Here is a 22,114-nt window from a genome sequence, read left to right on the forward strand (position 1 = left end):
TAATGTGACATTCATATCTATTCTTGCAAATAGATTGTTCAAAGAGTAGGTATCATAGCAGCCATTCTCTCTCACTTTCTCAGATTAAGGAATGCTTTTGGCAATGAGAAAATGAACATTTGCTCTGAGTTTGACAGTTGTAAAGGATGTTTATTTCCTAGGGCTTTGTTTCTAAGACTGCAGTGTTTAAAAGAATATTCTCTTCTGCTTTTGGACTCCCTCTCCAGACCCTTCCCCAGCTCCACTCCCCTTCTCTGGAGTCTCTTCAGCCCCTCCATGTCTTTCTTGTAGTGAGGGGCCCAGAACTGGATACAGCATTCAAGGTGTGGCCTCACCAGTGTTGAGTACAGGGGGACAATCACTGCCCTGGCCCTGCTGGCCACACTCTTGCTGATCCAGGCCAGGATGCCACCGGCTTTCTTGGCCACCTGGGCACAGCTGGCTCATGCTCAGCGCTGCCAACCAGCAGCCCCAGGTCCTTTCTGCTGGGCAGTTTTCCAGCCACTCTGCCCAGCTTGTGGCACTGCAGGGGGTTGTTGTGGTCTAAGAGCAGGACTCAGCATTTAGTCTTGTTGAACCTCATACTGTTGGTCTTGGCCCATCTATCCTGCCTGTCCAGATCCCTCTGCCCTCCAGCAGATCAACACTCCCACCCAGCTTGGTGCCATCTGTGATCGAGGGTGCCCTTGATCCCCTCATCCAGGTCATCAATAAAGATATTGAACAGGACTGGCCCCAATACTGAGCCCTGGGGGACACCACTAGTGACTGGACACCTCCTGGATGTGGCACCATTCACCACCACTCTCTGGGTCCAGCCATTCAGCCAGTTCTTAACCCAGACAAGAGTGCACCTGTCCAAGGCGTGGTCTGATGGCTTTTCCAGAAGAATGCTGTGGGAGACAGCATTGAAGACTGTACTGAAGTCCACGCAGAGTATATGCACAGGCTTTCCCTCATCCATTAGGTGGGTCACCTGGTCATAAAGGATCAGGCTGGTCAGGCAGGACCTGCCTTTCCTAAATCTCTGCTGACTAGGCCTGATCCCTTAGTTACCCTGAATGTGCTCACACTGTGAGCATTTGTGATCACACTCAGGATAATCTGTTCCATGACCTTCCCTGGCACCGAGGTCAGGCTGACAGGCCTGTAGTTCCCTGGATCCTCCTTCCAGACCTTCTTGTGGATGGGTGTCACATCATCCAACCTCCAGCTGTCTGGAACTTCCCTGGTTAACCAGGACTGATGGGAAATGATAGGGAGAGGCTTGGTGAGCCCTTCCAGCAGCTCCTTCAGTGCCTTTGGATGAATCACATCTGGTGCCATAGACTTGTGAGTTTCTAGGTGGCACAGTATGTCACGAATTACTTTCTCCTGGATTACAGAGGGTCTATTTTCTTTCCACTCCTGTCTACCAGCTCAGGGGGCTGGTTACCCTGAGGAAAACTGGTCTTATTGTCAAAGAGGCAAAAAAGAAATTAAGTATTTCAGCCTCTTTTTCATCCTATTGAAGCATTGAAAAGATAGAAAACCACAGCCAAAATATTTTCTGCCTTTGTGTATACTTTTTGATTTTCCCATCTCCTTCACTCAAGGGTAATCTTCCAAGGCACACAGATGTTTTAGCTGATTATCCTTTATCTGGCAGAAGTAGCCTCTCAGTGAGTATTGCTATTTCAGCATTGAGATAGCAGGGAATGATTAGTGATTGGTTTGACACCTTTTTCTTTCTGGGAAGTATTTTCCACCACCACTTCTTCAATAAGATCAACAAGGGTGAAGACCATTCAGATGACCACACAAGCTAAGCATAGCTTGGAAGCATGCTCTTAGGCTAGCTGACAGAGGAAGCATGGGCAGTAGCTTCTATTAGGCAGCTGCTGAAATACGATACTGATGTTGGAAAAAGACCTTCCAGTAGGAGGAACTCAAACCCATGGAAACTCCTCCACTGCTGCTATACTTGATGTTGAAGGTGAAATTTCGACCTCCATGTAGTCTGGGTGCATCTTTTTCCATCTCTGGGCTATTTTTAGAAAAGCAGTTGGCATCTTATTTCAATAATCTTTCACCTCAAGGGTTCTGGGACTTTTGGGCTTTTAGGATTGAGAGACAATCTGAATCACTTGAGTTCAGATTAACAAAACCCTGAGTGTTGCTATGCAACATAGGCTGAAGCCCAAAGCTATTCATAAAAGTAGGATAGCAGCATGTGGTATTTTACAGGAATCTATAAACTCCTTTATACAGTGGACATTGTAAAGATGCACTCTAGCTAGCTAGTCAGGCTAATAAAAACAGCAGTCTGCCACCCCACCAAAGCAGAGGTTAACAAGCTTTCTCTGGAATGCAGGAAATCTTCAAGGAGACGCAAGCAGGAACTTCTGAGGCACCCCTTGCCTCATTGCCTATTTTAGCTGATAACCACCCCTGTGTGCACTCAGCCTGGAGGACACTGAAGAGATGAATCCACACCTAGAACCAAGGCCGGCTCCTGGCAGCCTGACACAGAGGGTGAAAAAACCGCAGTCTTTCAAAGCCTTGAACAAAGACCCAGTCTCCCTGATTTCCAGTGCCGCCAGAGTGTCTCTTCCAGACAGTGTCCACACCTCTGACAGACAAACAAAACGGTGAAGCCTGAGCTGGTGCTGGTCCACGGCCCTGAGGCTACAAAGCTGTCCCCACCAGACCAGGGCATCAGTACATCCAAGGGCAAGCACTCCTCAGTGGGAACTTCATGGACACTCATGTCTCGATATCCAGCCCGTACAGTGCTCTGTAAAGCTCTGGATGGACATGCTCCAATTTCTACGGTAAAGTGTTCAAAACCCAATGTGATTTCTGGGGTGTGGGCCCAGGCAGTGTGCTCAGCCACAGTGCCATAACACAGCAATAACATGTAGAGAAATAGAGGTCAAACAAATATTGTAAATATATATTAAAAAATTCCTGTAGATCCAATGTTCATGCATTTGTGAAGGTCTTTGACTAAGGAGAAATATACAGAAAGCAATTAAATTCATAAACGGGTGAAAACCTTCCAATTAGTGCTCCTTAGGCAGCCCTACTGACAATAACAGAGACAACAGTTAGCCATAATTGAAATACTCACAAAAATCTCCACCTCAGCTGTCTTTGAATTACTGACTGAAACACTACTGTGAAATGCTGCTCTTCTAATACAGTGACAGAAACTGATACAAGAAAAGTACAGAAATGAAGAAAGTGGAAAAGGTGATGATGCAGATGTACCAAGTCAATAAAAATGCATTTGAGGGAAAAAACCCTGAAACTTTATGCCTCGCTTGACATTAAAAAATAGTGGAGTTATGACTTTCTCTGCCAAGAAAGAGTTATTAGAAAGAAATAGAAATATGCAAGTGGTATTTTTTTTTGTTTGTTTGCTATTTGGAAAAAGGAAACGCATTGCCATAGGAGAACAGTCTGGTGAATAAGGTGGGACTAAGCCACTGGGTTAAACCCTGTACTCTTGGGAAATTGCTTGCCTTTTGCAACTCATAGCTTTCCTGTTACTGTAATGGATAAAATTACACTTACATACTTAACATCAATGTTGTGAAATCTGTTAATATTTATAGAAAACCTTGTGAGCCCTAAGACACCTTGTCAATTCCCTGTGACCCACTAAAACAATTAAAATCTCCCCTAATAATTTAAAATAAATGTAAACTTTTTTTACCTATTTGATTTGCGCTTTCAATGCCCATTTTATTTTTCCCCACAGTGGTTTCCTGTCTACTGCAATAGCACAAAGTCCTGAATCTGCAAATACATGTAGACAGGTACTTTTGCACCTGCGATTCGTCCCACTGGGAAGCAGCGGAGCTGCTTGGGCAAGCAATTAGGATGTGTACGAATGCCTGCAGAATCAGACCCTGGATTTTCTTGTAGGGTATTCCCTCACAGGGCCCACTAATGCTGATTTCAAAGGACTGGAGAATGAGGTCTGGGCTTCATCTGCCATGGCAACAATATACTGCAGATAGGAAATTACAGCTCGTGGGATTCGGATGCAGCGAGTATTTCCCCAACCAGTAATTCCACCTAGAGAGAGCTGTACTGCCAAGGCACTTCTTGGTTTGCTGTCATTTTCTAACACAGCCTGTACTTCTTTTATGACTCTTCTCTTGCCAAAAATGAAAAGCAAAAATTTCCATAGCGGCTCTGTTGGCCAAAGAAAACTTTGGGGACAAGAGAAGGTTTTTAGCATCAACCTGCTGTCTTTCCATGGGTTTACAGCCCTTCTACTTACACGTTGCTTGTTCAGAAATTTATGTGTCTATAAAAATTCTTGCTGGGAAACTGGACTCCAAGGAAAGACTCTTCAGAATTGACTGCTTTCCACCAGTTATCAAGAAGGAAAAAATGGGTTTGGCTGATCTGTGTTCCTTTTTTTAAAGCTGTGGAGAGGCTGGAGATGCCAGAGAAAGCAGCACAGGTGGCACTTCCACCACTGGAGACAGATGTGCTTTCTTACCTCGGTGAATGTCTGTGGCTCTCACAGGCATGATGTTTCCCACTGAATAGGATACCCTTTTACAAAGGGTCTGGCCCTCAAAAATGCCTATTGGGCTACTGAAGGCAACAGCCTAATGTGCTTATACCATGTGATGGTACAAGTGATAAAAGAAATCAAAGCTTAACCTGAAGGTAAGCACTGAAATCCAAACCTCTCAAAGCCAAGGGTAGGCAGGAGTGTTACACCAGGGATTATTTCTAAGCACAGAATATGACACCATTAAAAGGCTTTCAAAGGTGTGTAAAGAAAACCACTATAATTCTTAGCCTGCCTATGTGACGATCCTTTTCAGTGAAGAAAACCAACCTCACATAACTACATATCACTTCTTCCCATCCCATGCTCCTGGTTTAGGGAAAAAGGGCAGGCAGACAGTACCTCCTTCCATTATTACTCTCTCACACCTCAGCCTGAGCCATTTTAGGAGTTACGGCTGTATATCCATGCCACTGTTTTCCAATCTCATCCTCTCCGCCCAGGACCAAACCGGCAGAGGAAGAAGTTAAACACAGACACCCTGGGCACATGCATAGGTGTGTACACACACTTCTTGGGGTAGGACCTGGTTTTGGGGCAAGGGGGAGGGAAAGTGTCTTTATAAGTCCCCCATTATACCCCGAAGTTTTATGTTTAGAACATAAATAGAGGACACCAGAAACTCTCCTGAGAAAACAAGAACCACTTTCTTTTCCAGTGTTCACACAGTCCATCTGGTTCTTCATTGCATGCTACTGTTTCAAATAAAAAACCCCAAACTTCTGATCTTCATTTGAAAGCATATTCCCTCCTTGCTCCACTCTCAAACAAAAGATGAATCAAACACTGAAAACTTGGAAATTTTCCCCACTGCATGTTTATGCACATAGTGTTTTTGGAAAACAACTGAAGATTCACAGATTCCTGACTACCAAATATTTACAAATTAATTCCAATTAACTGGATGTATTTGGACAAAGGTTCATATCAGAAGGTGCATCCTCATGCATCTGGATGTGGGGAAACTTTATGTCAATGGGACCATTCTCAGAATCATGCTCCACAGACATTCACAAAACAGAATTTCCAGGCAAATATGTTAAAATGCTGACTAGTAATAGCATCCTTGAGTGGAAAAGAGAGGGAGCAGAGCTGAAAGCTTCAGCCTGCACCTCACCCAGTGGGTATATGCTTAAAATAGGGGCTGACCTGTCTATAGGAGGCTCTGAGTAAGTTACATTTAAGGATACAGCACTATTTAGTTAGTCCAGGCAAAGAGGGAGGCTCAGCAAGCTCAATATACTTATGAAAAACAAGGATTCATTCAGCTGAGTTGGGTTGGAGGCTGTTTTCGTTTCACTCAGACACATATCTCCCTCTGCCCAGAATAAGAGTCTGTAAATTCTCCTCTAGCTACCGAGGAGCAAGTGATTCTAAGTGGCTTGATAAGGTAATGGGAGATAAGAACCATCCCTACCTTCCAGGCTGAGCTCCTGAAAGACTTAAGGATAGTTGGAGGAAAACACTGAGCAAAAGTAAACAAATCACAAGCTTTTGTGATCCTAGACCCTCAAGATCAAAGAAATTACTTCTGAGTAAAAGGCAGAAATTGGGCTCCTTATTATGGTGTATGCAAGATGATTAGAAGAAATAATTTTCTATACTCTTACATGAAATCCATGCTTGAGTCTGACCTATAATTTGAAATAAGCTTCATTTTAATGACTTAAATTTCACTGCTAATAAGAGCAGCCCAATCAAACTACAGGCAAAGTGTGTGAAATAATTTACAGATTTTGTCTGAAAAGGTCAAGGTCTTAAACAAAGAAAAGTGACTTTTCCTACCAGAGTGTTTGCCCCTCGCTGTGTAAAACTAAGACTGCTATGAAAAATAATACCTGTCTTTTGTGCCCAAACTGTCTTGTTTACTGAACACACACACACACACACACACTCATTCCCAATCAGCTGCTGCCAAAATGAACAACACATGGCTGAGAGAGGTCCCCATTGCCAGACAGTGAAAATGAACTGAGTTCTTTCCACTGAAGTTAATGAAGCTATGACAATTTAAATTAACTGTGAGCCTACCCCAAGTATCTTTTAACTTGCCTGCACAAGGACTCAGGAAAGTTAAGCAGAACTAACTAAGATGCCAAAAAGAGAGGAGAGAGTGAGGCATGTTGAACTGTGCATGGGTTTCTTTGGCTCCTCAGTTGGGTGTCTCACAGGTTTATTTTTCTTTGGCAGATAACTGCTTGGCTCTGCAGGACCCTCTCCTGCACACAAACTGCTAGCAGTTGGAGCAGCTCTCCCTTTTGGATGGATATTCTTACTCAGCATCTCTTCTCTGGGCTCCTCTTTCCCTGTTTTTGTGGCATTCCACATCCACTCTCTTCTGTCACCCTCATTAAACTCTCGCACAAGCAGTATTTCTAGTGACATGTCAGCCTGATGAGACCCCCTCAGCATCTGCAAAGAAAACCCTGGAGGCTCACAGCAGACTTTCTCTTGCTGGCTTATCAGGTGACACATTTTATGTGTGATACTCTTCCACAGGAATGTGATTTGCAGCTTGTGAAGATACCTCCCACTGGGGATCTCTTCTCCAGAAGTCATCTCAGAAATGTAGCTGGGATTATCATCAAGTATTTGAGAAGCTTTTTTAAATTTTATTTTTCACTTAAGTGGCATGGCCTGGGATATTGAGGGAGATAATAAGCATTATTCTTCAAGACTGCAGTGCTGATATGAATCTGCTAAATGTCTGATCCAGAAAATGATTAACTCAAATTCCCAAGATGCCATTTATAAAACTGAGTGAGGAGTTAAAAGCACAATTGCAGGGAGAAATACAGGGATAACTGATGAACTGTCTTGGCTTGGTAGCTCTTACAGTACAGCAACTGGTACCCTGCTGGGTCAGAGCATGAGTGGCACACACACACATACCCCTTTCTCTTCATAAACACCCTGAGCTCCCTATGTAAGGGACGGGAAGGCAGCTCATTGAAGCTGAGACAGAACCACATAAGCACTTTAATGTCACTCAAACTCGTGAAAGCATTTCCCTGGAGCTCCGACTATGCTCTGCTTTCCCAGCTAGCAGCAGTCATCTTTGAGTGATACTCAGTAGGATTCCCTGTGCCAAAGTGTCCCTGCACGGGATGAAAGATGGAGTTAATACATTTTAGTATCAGATGCAAGAAGGCAACAAAGTCTGAAATACAGTGTTTTACTTCTGCAGAGTGAAAACTGATGAGCTGTGAGAAACTGTTGTAAGGGGAGTAAATGAAGATAGGAAATCATCCATACTGTTGAAGTGTTTAGCCTAGCATACCATTCAGAGCAAAGGAAATTAACTGCTGCGTGGCACCAGTGAATTCATGAGTCCTCAAATCTGCTTAGTGATTCATGTTCTTGTTGGAGAAGTAAAAGATAGACCTCCATCCTACTTTGCAACGTCCTCTAGGCTTACCAGTTTCTCCACTTTACCACATTTTAGTTTAAAACTACTAATTTCGGATCTTACTAGGGCTTTTCTTTCCTGCTGTGCCTCATCACTAACTCTGGTATTTACCAGATCGCATCTCATGAATAACATTACTGTCAAACTCTCCTGGGTTTTTAACTATATTCATGACTTGAATGGGGAGACACACAAGATGAAGACACCATATTTGAGACAAGAAAATGTAACACCTACAAGTGACTGGTTTAATCTTCCAAACACTTTAGAAAAATATTTATTATCATCTCATTCAGTAGGCACATTTGGATTCTTTGTAGGAAGTGAACCAGAACATACCTAAAATGTCTAAGAGAGAGGCTTTATTTCACGACACGGAGCTCATCAGCCCAGGAGCCCATTTTGCCTGGTTTCAGATGTGTGGGGATGTGACACAGGCTGGTTTGTGTGTGTGTGTGTGCGTGTGACAGAGACTGCTGGAAAAAACTGAATTTATACATTGAGAGAATATCTCTGTAGCTGACCCCAGTGGAAGGAGTCAGCTTGGTACCCTCCCAATGCTGCATGCAAACAAAATCAAGTCTTGGATTTCACTGTTTCCCTGCAAAAAACTCAGTGATTTAGTAAGTCATCAAATTTTAAGTGAATGCACTTTCATTTCCAAGATATATTATATATATATATATATATATATATATATAAAAATGTACAGACAACTATAAATCTTCAGACTTGGCCATACCTCTCTTGCACATACATCAAACTGCAGACCATATAAGTAAGGTGAAAGCCATGTGCATGTATTTATTTACAGCATCAGGAGTAAGCCAGCAGAGTACTGCACTGCAAAGCAGCTCCCATTGCGTGCAGCATACCTCCTCATGTTCAAAAGCTCCTGAAGCTTTAGAAACTGAATGTTTCTGTAGAGATATATATTTGGTCATTTATACCAGGTGAGGATCTGTCCTGCTGAGTTTATTATCCTTTTGTGTAATTTTCTTATGTTTCTTTTTCTTCCTCTCTTATGATCTGCCTATTTCTTTTTATCCTCCCAATTAAAATGTCAAATACAGAATCCAGCCTTAAGCATAGGACCACTGCACTGATATACAAACAGCAATCTTACAGCAACTCTGTAGCCTTCTCTTTCAAAGTAGGAGCTGATCATAAATTCAGGAAGAGAAGAATGTAACCCTAACAGATGCAAAACTGGTTTGAATTAAAAACTAAAATAATTAAAAGGGCTTTAGCCAGCATATAATTTGCTCTCAATATGCTCTGCTGTGAAAATATTCTCATCTCATCCTGAAAAAAATGTGGTTTATTGATTAACTGTATGATTAACCACCACAACACAGGGAGTTCAAAGCTTCGTGGGTCTTCATTTTGTTAGTTTACTTTATCCTCTCACACCTTGCCTTTCTTAGGTTAAGGTCAGTCCATCAGTATAAACACCCAAGCAAAAAGTGTAGCTGTTTGCAGGTTTCAGTGTAATTTCAGCCCTAAGTGTGAAAGAATAAAAAAAATCCTAATTGCAGCTGTCAATAACAGAGTTGCAGCTACAATTCACATCATTTTCAGCTTCTGTCGCTGGGAAGCACATCTGACTCACTCAGTACGTAACACAGGACTTGCTATTTCTAGGCAGCTGATGTTTTAGTGCTCAGACATCTACTCAGCCTTGACTTGATAGTCTAAAGTAAATATCCTTGAGCGATCGTACAAAAACACCTATGCAGTGAGCAAGTGAAAAACCCTGCTGTTTACAGTTTGCAGATGCTTGGGAGAAAACACTCTATATAACATACCTCTAAACTGCTCTGACAGTGGCTAAACTGCCTCCTAGAAGCATGGAGTCATTATGGCTGGAAAAGAGCTCTCAGATAATTGAGTCTGGCCGTTAAGCCCACACCACCTTGTTTGCCACTAAACCACGTCCCCAAGTGCCACATCCACAATACTTATAGGGACCATGATTCCAGCACTTTCCTGGGCAGCCTATTCCAGTGCCTAATGACCCTTTCAGGGAAGAAAGTTTTCCTAATATTGAATCTCAACTGCCCCTGGCACAACTTGAGGCCATTTCCTGTTATCCTTTTACTTGGTGCTATTCAAATGTTTCTGCTTAAAGTAGTTTGTTAAATCTTAAGAAGGATCCCTTCTGAGAATGTCATTTTTGTCTGCATTCCTATCTCAAAGCAAGACCTCTAATGAATAAATGAAATCCTGCTGAATACTGATGATGGATTACAAAACTTGACACTGGATTTTTAAGATTGGAATAGATCTTCAAGGAGCAAACTGCCTCCAGCTGCTACTGAGTCACTCCCTCCCCTCTTCCCCTGAGGCAATTAAGAGTTAATACTTTGACACAGGTGAGCCTACATTTCCCATCTGGACTTTTGGCCTCTGGTTTCTAATGGATTGACTCCAAAGTTGTAAGTCAGAGCCATCTCTTCGGCATTTTGGTATCTATTAGAAAATACCAAAAATTCTTCTATCCAGGCAAAGATTTTAAAGAAAAACAGCTAATAACCACAGCCTCCCTTGCAAACACTCAGAACATGCCAGATGCAGACTGCTTGCAAATCTGCAAAAAGCAATGTACTAACCAAGCTGTAACCATCCTCTCATGAAATTTTGGCCTGTAATTGAAAATGTGGCAGAAAGGAGAGTGATGAAAGCCCATGGATTCTGATCCCTGCTCTGTTTCCACATGGTAAGTACAAAATGAAATCACTCACTGTAAGAGGCTACCAGCCTTCCCTTTGCAACACCCTTGCTGAAGCAGGTGCTAATCCAGCCAGGACCAAACCCCTGTCTCATGCACCACACTGCAGAGCTCATGTTTGCTGTGGAGCCTAAGCTCTCCCTGTTGGGAAGCCGATCACAAGGAAATCCCTCACGACAGCACGTGCTCAGGACCAACCCTCAAACACTAAAAAATAACAATAAGAATTTAAAATGTCAGCAATGGCAAAGAGATAATGGTGAGTGAGGGCCCTATTTTTACCTTTATCGTGAGTTTTCCTACTGAGTGTCCCAGCTGGCTGCCACATGCCAGTGTCCCAACTTCAGACACAGCTGTAGTGAAATAGAATCGCATAGCAAAGGAAGTGCTTGAGGCTTATTAGGCTCCTGTTCTCACTCTAAAGCATTCACCAGCATGTTATTCAACATTTTCAAGGCACTAGGGAAGGACTCTAGGATAATTTAGGAAAACTATCAAGATCATATAAGGCAAGGTGAAGAGCTTGAAGTGTACTGAAGAAACTCCTCTCCATCAAACAAAACCAGACTGCATCCAGACTCCCAGAATGAGCTCTTAAGAGAAAAAAATACCTTGCAGGAGCTGTACTTAGCAAGAAGTCTCTGCTTGTGGCCTGTACAGGGTTCTTAGACACCATGGCCTTCTGTGCTCCAGTTGGTATGCTGATTTAAAAATCCTTTTCACTCACTGAGACTTTCTGAGGAAACATAAAGCAAGCTTTTTCTGTTACCAGGGGTGCACCTGCAGTGTCATCTGGAGAAGTAAAACCTATTTTAGCCACCTGAATCACCCCACTGGGCACTCAGTGGAGAGACACAGAGAAAAGGACTTTTCCAGAGTTCCCCTTTGATCCTGAAGGAAAAATCTAAAGTTTATCTGTCACTTGATAGCTCTTCACCTAACGTATCTAGCTTTAGTAATCCTAAGGTTTGGTACATTCAAGGCTACTCTAGGTACTTTTCAAAATTTTAAGCCATGCTGAAATCAGTCCCAGGGCTATACTAATGGAAGGGGACCTGGATGACTCCCCGAGAAACCAAAAGCTGGTTTATTTTGAGAGAAAGTGAGAAGAGAGTCAAGTTGAGAGATTCTAACTCCAGTATTTGCCCAGCACTGGCAGAAGAAAGGATTTGTTTGTTGTTTTCAGTCACACTATTGTTGTATTCTGCCTGTTTCAGAGAATAACACTCATGCTAAGAGCCCACAAATTAGCATCCTCAACAAACTCTTGAGAAGTTAACAAGGAGAGGACAAATCCCATTTTACTAACAGGTGCTTTTCAGCGATACTCTACTTCTTTGCAGAAATAATTAAAAAATGCTTTTGCTTAATCCCTAGAAGGCAGACCTTAACTGTGTAACCTAAAGAAACAATCAAAGCAAAATTAAACAAAATTAGCCGTATACGCCTGGAGCACAGTTCACTCAGGATTTAGATGGCCTAAATCACAGATGGATTAGTTTCTCCTCTAGTTATGAGAATGATTTAAACTTTTAATGACCTTTTGTGGTTAATTCAGACATTTCTCTCAAGTTTTCACTGCAATCTGCTTAGTCAGTGAGCACAACAACTCCTCCTTCTGAACAAAACAAAACTTCTGCCCTAGGAAAACACTGGCATAATAACCATGGATATACTGTGGTGTGTAAAATTGGGATAGGGCTATATTTTTCTAACTAGTGACACATCATTCTTCATTGTATCCTCCCTTCAAACTTGCCACTCCACTTATTAATCAAAAGCTTTATCCAGGGCTACTCTTGGTTTTGCTCTTGGTTGTAACAATGCCAGATGTCTGCGGGGGTGTTGGCAAAGGGTGATCTAATTTGCTTTAAAACTATTAAAATGAAAACAATAACTTGCAGTTACATACTTGCCATTGCACAAGCTCATTTGCTTGCCTGTGCTACTGACACACAAAACAGCTGCCACACACTATTGCTCACATTACTTTTATGAAAAATAATGAGAAGCTTTAAGACAGACAAAACCCATCCTCTTGTAACTCAGTACAGTATCTTCATGTTGCTCACTGTCTCCAACCGCAGCCACGCTGCTGCTCTGGTGGAGGAGGATCCCTCCCTGAATGTTTGTCAGAGTCCTTTCTGCAATGCCTTTGAGATTTCAAGGGGAAAACATTAAGTTCCTTCTTGGCAAACAAGTGCAAACCTTTGGAAAGCTCCTGCAGTACAAACAAACGCTCATCATGAAGTTGTTTGGGGCAGACAAGTTGCTCTGCGCCCTCCAACAACGCTAAAGCAAAGCTGTAAAGAAAGCTCAGACTTTGTGCTTCAAATTAGTCACAGCACCAAGGATGCTTGTTTCAAATTTAGTCTGCACTTCGCATTATAACGTGCAAACTCCTTTCTTAACAGAGATTTTACATTGACCATGATCAGAGAAACGGAGAGGAGTTTCAAGTGTAATTAAGTGAGCATCGGAGGAAGGGCTGTGCTCTGCAAACAGCTGGCATGAAGTCTCCCAAGCGAGTCCCTGCAAACCTGACCTGTGGCTTGCCAAGCAGCAGCTTGTTTGGAGAGCCAGCCCCAAGGCTGCTGCTCCCAACCGCTCCCTTTCCCTACTTACAGTTCGGTGGTGTTGGCAGGGATGTCCCGGGGAACCTGGAGCACCTGGCTCTCCTGGCAGATGAACACCCTGCCCAGGCAGCGGCAGGCGCGGTGCTGGCATCCCAGGCAGCCCCCCAGGAACAGCAGCAAGCAGGCAAGGGCTGGAGACATCTCTGCCTCCACATCTGTGCCCGTCTCCTTTAGCTCAAAGAGAAGAACGCAGAGACCTCCCAGGCCAACACCCTGGATGGAAGATCCGCCCCGAAAGCTGGGACAAACCATGTGGCTCTTAGGGGATGACTTCTCAGCAAGTTTCACTTCATGACCCCAGATTCCGTATGGCCTTGGAGTGGGGACAGAGACGAGCAATGCTGATTTTTCATGACACAAGTATTTTGTATTTCAAGTGGTGTTGAAATCAGGGGGCCCAGCTGTACTAACCAGGGCTCTTTTAATGTGCTGGGAAAAGGTTCTTTCTTCTCAGCTATGCAATTTTTCATGTCTTGCTTGGTGTGACCAAGAGACAACAAAGCATTTTTGCTTTCTACAGCTCAGACACTTTTGTCCCTGAAGGAGAAGCACCCTATTTATGGCAGTATTTATGCTCCCATTCATGGATCCAAGAGCCCCTGCTTTTGTATTGCTCCTAGGCAAAAGTAAGGTGTTATTATTTTATATGGCATATAGTATACTTCATAGGGTAAAAGCTCTATACACCTAAAGCCAGAGATAAATAACATGCCTGTTTTTTCACAACTGTGATTATTTTTCATGCAGTTGCTGATTCCTCTCCTTTTTCCTTCAGCACCTTTATTGGAACCCAAACAGAAGAAAACTCTACAAACCAAATTGTTCCCATGGACTGGTAAATTAATTTCATCATCTGGAACAGAAATCCCAGAAATATTGCCAAATGACTATTTGTGACACAACAGGAGGAAAATAGCTTCAAGAATATCACCAGGAGGCTTGGATGTTGAATCTTGTCAATGTTGAATCTTGTCTTTGAGTCCCTATTTGTTTTGTTTTGACTGAGCTAAAATATCTTGCTACAAATATTAATCCTTGAGGAAGGGTCTCTGTGAACTCTTTGCTGTCATTGAGTCAAGATGCACCAGGCCATTGTGTGGAACCAGTGCTTCTCTACAAGACACCTGAAATGAACATTTTGGGATAAAGGTGTTTGTGGTTTGTTTTTTGTTGTTGCTTTGCGGTTCTTTGTTTTTCTTTTAAACTGTAAATGGCTGTTTTAGCCACACAGGGCTTATAAATCATGTGCTTTTTAAGTAAGTAAGGGAAGAGCCATGGGTGATTCTGCTAAACTTGACTCACATTTAATCCTTCCCATTGCTTGGAAGGATTTCTTAATCTTGTTAAAAGCTGCTGTTAGCTTGTTTTTCATGGGTTTTTAATTGCTATTTTTTTTTCTTCCATAATCAAAAAGCATTAACAAATGTAATGAGACAAAAGACAGCATCTTTCCCCTGGACTGTGTTGACCAAGATTCCATCATTCTCACCTTTAAAACAAGCCTCATAATATAGATGTTTCTTAATAGAACTAATTAAGATTTTTAAACTCATTAAAATAATTCTTAACTTAAGAGTTATCCCAATTATACCAAATATTGGTTATTTTTCCCTCAGTCATTTCAGCCTACTCAAGATGAGAATTTATATTCACATAGAAAAAAAAGTAAGAAAAAATCATGGCAATCTTTTTCTAACAATGGTAGGCTTATAATGAATTGTAAGAGTATTCTTTCAGTTGTATGTGTAAAACAGAGTCCATTTTTCTAAGTTTCATGAGAATGACAGTGGCTGCCAGAAAAAAAGAATTTCTAAAACCTTAGTGACTTTTTCCTCATTTTTCTCTCTTCCCTTTCCTTTGAAAGATCTTAGACCTACAAGATCTTCTGAAATGAGTAAAAACCTTCAGTTACCTTCATCCTCAATGGGACGAAAACTGCAGAATTGCACCCTATGATCAAACAAATTCCTATTTATTTAAATTTTTTCCATAGCCCACTGAAAGTTGGAATAATGGCAGACTTCAGGATTTAAACAAAGGGCAGGATGACAAATCATTTGAGGCTTTTGGGGTTTTGTCATTTCAATACAGACTCTAGCTCCTGCAGTAGTAGACTAAAAGCAGGCTGAAAAAACTCCAAAATAGGAAATGTGAAGTTTGAGGAATATAAAGAGCACAGGAATATGTGGATGCAGAGGAATTTAAGCTGTATCTCTTTATCCTGAAATACATGAATATAGATGGTCATGTTATACTGATGAAATGGATAGTAGTATTTGTGACATAGTTGAAAAAGTGGCAACATTCTCTGAATGTCCAAACAATTTTCACTGATATGAAGACATCGCAATTTGATTAATTTTGGATTTCATAAATCAAACCACGAAAGTTGTTTCAGATGATAGCAATAATTCTTCGCTATGCAAAGGTCAGGAGATCAAAAAGTATCCCTAGGGTTATAAGGCATTTTTCCAGTTATTAGTGACTTCCAAAATACAGTAAGTATGTTTTATTTTAATACAACTAGTAAAACAGAGATGTTTTAAAACATCAGGTCAGGCTCAGTAGCAAATCATGAACATAATGAAGAAAAAATTGAGGGAGGTTTTCTCTCCTCCATTTTAGTTTGGTGAGGCCATTTTATCGGTGCAGTACACATTGCTCCACTTTCGCTTACATCAGTTAAGAATGAGATGACAATTATTAAATAATATAAACCCCTTATCCAGACTGCAGGCTTCTCTTGTAATACCGTGGAGATAAGACTTTGATGGAAATATGCAAGTATCATTGCATTCACTAAAATCAGGCTAGCGTGCTAAACAGAACTGACATCTCATTCATATTGGAACAAGCACTAAATCAGGACCACAGTAAAACTCCCTGAGGATACATGAAGATTCAGAAGGGTCTCTCAGTTGTTTTAAACATACGATCCAAGGCCTTAAAGAATAAATTCTGGTGTCTATCAATGTTTTGAACCAGGAGACTGTGTCCTATTTCTGCACATGACTGTCAAATGTCACATAGCCAAATGAGCACAGTCCCCTGCATGGACTGATCGGCTGGTGATCCTCTCACTACCAGCTCAGGAGCACAGTTGTCTCCTCTTGGGAAGAAAATCCGTGTAAAAGAGGGGAAAAAACCCACTTCCTGGTATCTTTCTGTGGAGTTCGCACTCCTAAGTCCTTCCTGAGCACCAGACTGGAGCTACAACCATGCCTGAAAACCCACAGGACCTGTTGCAGGGGACCACCTTCAGAGCATCATGTACTAGGAGCAAGGATGCACTGTCATTGAGATTCAAGCTGTTGAATGTGCAAATGCAGAGATGATGGTGCTTTCAGATATTTATGAGAGCCTTATCTTTGCATCCATTTGCAGAAGAACTATGCTCCAGCTGGCAAATTGGTCTTGAGAGTGTAAACTGTTTTCCTGAGTAGGAAAACAGAAATTTCCCCAAATTGAAGCACTGTAGCAACAGACATGCAATTAAGTGAATTATGAAAGATATTCAATGATGATGTTACAGATTATGAAATTAGATGGTGTCTAGGACAAACAGTTAATTCAAAGCTATATAGCCATCAAGGGATCTTTTTAAAGACAGTAGTAAGGGATCCTGGTTGATAGGACTGGCCTCTAAAATTAGCTCTGGTTGAATTTTGCAAGCACTGAGCCAGAGGAACCAAGGGGATCTGCAGACTCCATCCTCTGACCAAGCAGCAGTGCCTGTCCTGGGTCATGCTGTCACCTGGATCAATGAGGTTACAGTTGGAAATAAAATGAGCCACCTCAACTCTCTCTCCTGCCCTCAATAAACTTGCTCCAAAGACAGCTCTGAGCCCTTTCACCTCAGTGTGGATATGGTCAGGTCAACAGCTAAATCCAGCTGTTGAAGGTGTGGGAGCAGCTCTTTTCCTTAAGGCAGGAAGGTCACCAGGTGCTGGAGTGCATCAACCTACAGGCAAGCAAGTTCACAGCAGCATCTGCTTGTGTTTGCCTCCTCTGAAACACAGCATGACAGCTAATTAAGTAAATACTGTTTCTACATACAGAAAATGTTGTTTCCCAGCCTCAGAATAGTGTTTAATTACTGACTGCCTCTTTATCAGTGGCTTTGCTTAACAACATGCATTCTCTAAAAATGTGTAAGGCAAATCAATCACCTGCATGAACAGATGACATAAAAAACACATCCAAAAGGAGTTTATCATTCAGAGTGGATATTTCTTTCTCTTTTGATGATTTCCAGCACATAGTTTCTCCCTGTGGCTTTAGAAGCAGCAATAGCCTCTATTGTCCTGACTGCTATGCTATGAGAAGAAAAAGGTATTTTCTCTCCATAAAAGCTGGCAATGTGAGAGGGAGCAGATCCTAAGAGGAAATCAGAGGAAATTACTAAAAGGGACTTTGACACATCACCGATTTACCTTTTGTGAATGACCAACATGGGTCTTAAAACAGCAGATCATTGAGGCAAACAGATCATTGACCTGATAAAAATATAATGTTTTAGGCTCTTTCCAGAAATAGTCTTTCTGAACAGAGTATTTTTAGCTTCACCTTTTTCCACGAACGGGGATTATTTTTAAATACATTTGAATGGACAGACTTTATCTGTGCCCTCGGAGTCGAGAACGATAAAGTAGCCTAATAAAAGCAGTATTATTGCTCTCTCAGTTCCTTTAGCCACCTGCTCGCAGGAAACTTCAGCTCCAAAAAGGAGTGAACCTGAGACAGTAAATCAGCCACCAGAGGGAGTGCATTGACTCGGGAATTGAACACACACGTGTAAGGGAAAGGATTAGAAACTGCATGGAATTATGCTCATGAGGACTTCATGTGACCCTCTGACTCTTGACTTCACAGCCTGGCTGTGATGAATTGCTCCCTTATTAAGCTGCACCCCTGCAGGAACCAGAGCTGCACATCACACGGGGCTGTGTCCAACGCAGCAATGAGCGGCTGTGCCGTGGCTCTTGCTTCCCTCCTCCTCGAAGACGAATTAGGATCTTGTGTAAACAGCCCTACCTATCTGTTTAGCTCAGGAAGGACATTACCCAGCATGGAAGGCTCTCAGAAAGTTCTAATGTTTCTGCTGACACTTCTCAGCAGTGATCTTGTTCTTGTGCTATGAACTGGGGGAACCGGGGAGTTTTGACTTTCTTTATTTCACTCTGCCCCAATACTTTTATGGTTTTGATGGCTGACAAGCTCCCACTCAGCCCTTTATCTGTGTGATTTTTCTGAGGCAATCTGAGGATATAAGCACCTCATGTATTTTCAGACCACAGGAGACATATGCAAGAGACAAGAGTGAAGTCAGAGATAATCTTTGTCACTCCATCTAGTGCTGCTCCTCGGGTTCAGGTCTGTTCATCCCCAGTCGATAATAAAAGACGCAGCCCATCTGCTAGGTTTCTATCACATGTCTGTAGAAGAACAGTTATAGAAGTACTTTTTCTTTGCACTGTCCATGAGTGGGTTTGACTAGACCAAAATAATGCACAAGAGACACCAAAGCCTGCCTAGAATCACACTTTGCATCATATATTCTCCTCTGACGCCTTTCCCAGCCAGCAAAAGGTACCTGAAGGTCAGAGATGTGAGGCAAGAGAAACCTTGCCTGACTGTGGTGTCAAGGAGCCCTGCCCACAGACATCAATAACCATGCACTGCTGGCGTCAGCACCACGGGAAACCCATGGAATCCAACAGGGACAAATGCAAGGCCCCAAACCTGTGGAGGACAAACTCTCTGCAGGGATGCAGGCTGGGCACTGCCTGTTCAGGGAGCAGATCTGCTGGTAAATTGAGAGAATTGATTATTCCCCTTTCCTCAGGACCACGTGGACAGCACTACATCCATTCTGGGGTGCCCAGTAGAAGACAGACATCATTTAACTGAGGGAGTGCAGGGAAGAACCAAGATGGTCAGGGCAGGAGTGCTTGCTCTGTGAGCTGAAGCTGTGAGACCAGGGTTTGTTCAGCTGAGACAAGGAATGGTCTGTGGGCACCTAACAGTAGCCCCCAGTGCCTATGAAGGGGTGACCTGTGGATACAGAAGAGCAGTCCCCAGAGCATACAGGACGGTGATCAAGAAGTGGACCCAGGCTCATTGCAGAGATGGAGGGTGGGAGAGCAGAAAGCAACAGACTTGGGTTGAAATAAGTGGCATTCAGAGTGGCTACAAGGAGATTTTTCATGTTGAGGAGAGTCAAGCAGCAGCACAGGCTGCTAGAGAGGTCATGCTCTCTCCTTCCATAGAAGCTTAAAAGACCAGACTGAATAAGTCCCTGAGCAACCCAGTTTGACCTCACATTGAGCAACACGTGGGACCTCCCCACATCCCTCCTTCACCTGAACTCTTTTGTGATTCTACTTGTGGCACAGGGAGAAAAAAATCTCCCTAGGATGATTAAAAGAGAGGCTGAGTGTTCATGCTTTTCCTCAAACCTACACTGCTGCTTGCTTTTGAGCATGGTTACGATATACCACTCAGCTATTTGTCTTTAATCCCTAAAGAAAGGAGAAATGTTCGTCAGCATGAACAAAATAGGCTGGCAATGCTTTCTGTCCAGTGTTTCAAAGTTCTTGAACATTCAGGGATGGTTTAGCGACAAACCTGAAGTTCTTACTCATTAAAATTCAAGAGGCTATTAATTTTTTCAAGTACAATTTATTATGACATAAAATGAATTAAAGAAACTTTAATGATGCCTCCACAACATGCCATAATTATCATCTCATATTAAAGAACGAGAGCTGCCTGGCAAAGCATACGTGAGAAATTTCAAAGATTTAAGTACAGAGATATCTCTAAGGAGGAAACTTGCTTAATCCCTCTGGTGCTTAAAATTGGCCCATGGACAGTGCTAACATCCTGTTGTTTGGCCAGAGCAACCAAATTACCTGAAATTCTCTCAGGTTGGGTGAGCATTTCCAGCATTAAAATATATTAAAGAGGTCTGAAATGGAAATATCTTTACAATATACCTATCTTCTATTTTTTTGACCTCGTACAGCCTAAGAGAAACCATCTCTGCATGAGAAAAGGAAGAACTCAGCTGTGATTGATACATGAAAGACACTTAATATCCTTCCGGGAAATTAATTTCATTCTGACACTTAATAGAAGAAAAAAAAAGAGGCAAGAATGAAAAATTAACATTTGTTAAGGCCTCTAAAGAAGATGCAGATGACTAACTAATCCCTATAGCAGATTGAAGAAAAAGGAGAAAAGAAAAAAAGAAGCATTGTGCAATTAGAGTAGGTTATTAATATTGATAGAAGGAGGTTAAAAAAGTGGCTCAATTACTTTGCAGGAGTTACAGGGTTTTGTATACTTTTACCTTCATGACAGGTAGGCTAAATAAGCTGCCAGAGGTGACAATTAGGAGCCAAAGAATCACTGAGTCTTTTTTTAGCACTATACAGTGAGAATGAATACTGCACATTTGTTTTAAAGCATCCTTGAAGGGCATCTGAGGTTTTTCCTACTTTTGCTGGAGCTTTTACAGCAAATAAAAAAATGATTTTACTTCATTCAGTGGCTGCTGTGGAAAGACATTAAAACCTAAATATTGTTCCGATCTCTGGCAGCCATTTTCCTCTTCCACTCTTCCCTGAGCTTCCTGCTGGGACTCCTCAGCTGCTGCTGAACAGTACTGTTTTCCACAAAAGAATCCATCGGAGTTAATAAGATTATTTATGGAACAAGCTTCTGCCAAACATGGCTAAAAAATTCAGGATCTGCCCCTTAGCATACAAAATAATGAAAAATGACATATGCACTTAAAAGCAAGCAAATGAGCATTGAAAGGAAAGCTGGGCATGTCTAAGTCTTTATGCAGCTGTAGCCCTGGAAAAAATGAAAAAGAACAGCTCCAAGTTGCTTCAGCAAGCTCAAATTAGTGCTGTAAGACTGTCCAATGATATATTCATCCTCGGAATGGTTGTCCTTTGACACTTTTTCTGTCAGGAAGCAGGTTATTGCATGGAAGGTGACAAAGAGGAGCCTCCGATTCTTGATCTGCCTGCAATTGCTCTCAGTGCGGAGGGAGCAGGTCAGGCACAGCTCTGTGCAGGAGGAGAGGAAAAAGGTCCTGACATCGCTCTTAAGGCACAGAATGGAATGGAAGGTAGGCTAATGAGATTCTGCAGATGATGAAAAAGGAGCTTGTCCATCTCTCTGAGGTGCTTTATAGCGCTCATTACCATGTTACCAAAGCGCTCTGCAGTCTAATGCCCGTTTTTGTCCCCGCTTCTGTACCACAGAAAGACCTCCAGCATAATTTTACAGATGATATCAAGGAAACTAATGGGAAACGACATCTACTGCCTGGTGGTGGGTAGATCCCCTGGGGTCCAGCCAGAGACCCCAGAGAGTTGCAGGTTTGTGCACAACAAAGTATAACCCCACAGAGATGTGCCCAAGCCAGGAAGCTGTGCTTTGGAGCCCTGCCCCTGTCTCACACACACGGGGCTTCTGAACTTCCCCTGGCCCACCTGAAGCCACTTTTGGCTTCTCTGCACATCCAGCTGTGACCTGGCAATGGAGAAGCATCCCTGCTGCCTGCACGAATTCACTGGTATCCACCACGGGAAGCTGGGGAAGGACAGAGATGTACTGTGTTCTTCCTCACATCCCAGCCAAGATCTCAAATTTCCCATTTGCATAGCTTTTTACATACTGAAACCTGACCATTTACATAGCTCTTTACATACTTGCTCTTCAAAGGAGTCAAACAAACTTTGCAA

General features: G+C 42.4%; 1 protein-coding gene across 7 annotated transcripts in view; it reads right to left on the bottom strand.

Annotated features, from left to right (window-relative positions):
• Positions 1-22,114, bottom strand: part of LOC121675863 (follicle-stimulating hormone receptor) — a 217,195-nt gene that overhangs the window by 73,536 nt on the left and 121,545 nt on the right. For 6 of the 7 annotated variants that reach the window (XM_042051670.1, XM_042051668.1, XM_042051667.1 and 3 more), the window contains exon 1: positions 13,342-13,619. The exons of the other annotated variant lie outside the window; for it this stretch is intronic. In XM_042051670.1, coding sequence (XP_041907604.1) covers positions 13,342-13,604 — 263 coding nt within the window. In that variant the 5' untranslated portion in view covers positions 13,605-13,619. Of the gene's footprint in view, positions 1-13,341; positions 13,620-22,114 lie in introns of those variants that run through there. 7 annotated transcript variants of the gene reach the window in all.

Source organism: Corvus kubaryi, unplaced genomic scaffold, assembly GCF_017639235.1.
Source record: "Corvus kubaryi isolate FWS band 111438036 unplaced genomic scaffold, C.kubaryi_AGA036_p1.0 76, whole genome shotgun sequence".
NCBI classification, from domain to species: domain Eukaryota; kingdom Metazoa; phylum Chordata; class Aves; order Passeriformes; family Corvidae; genus Corvus; species Corvus kubaryi.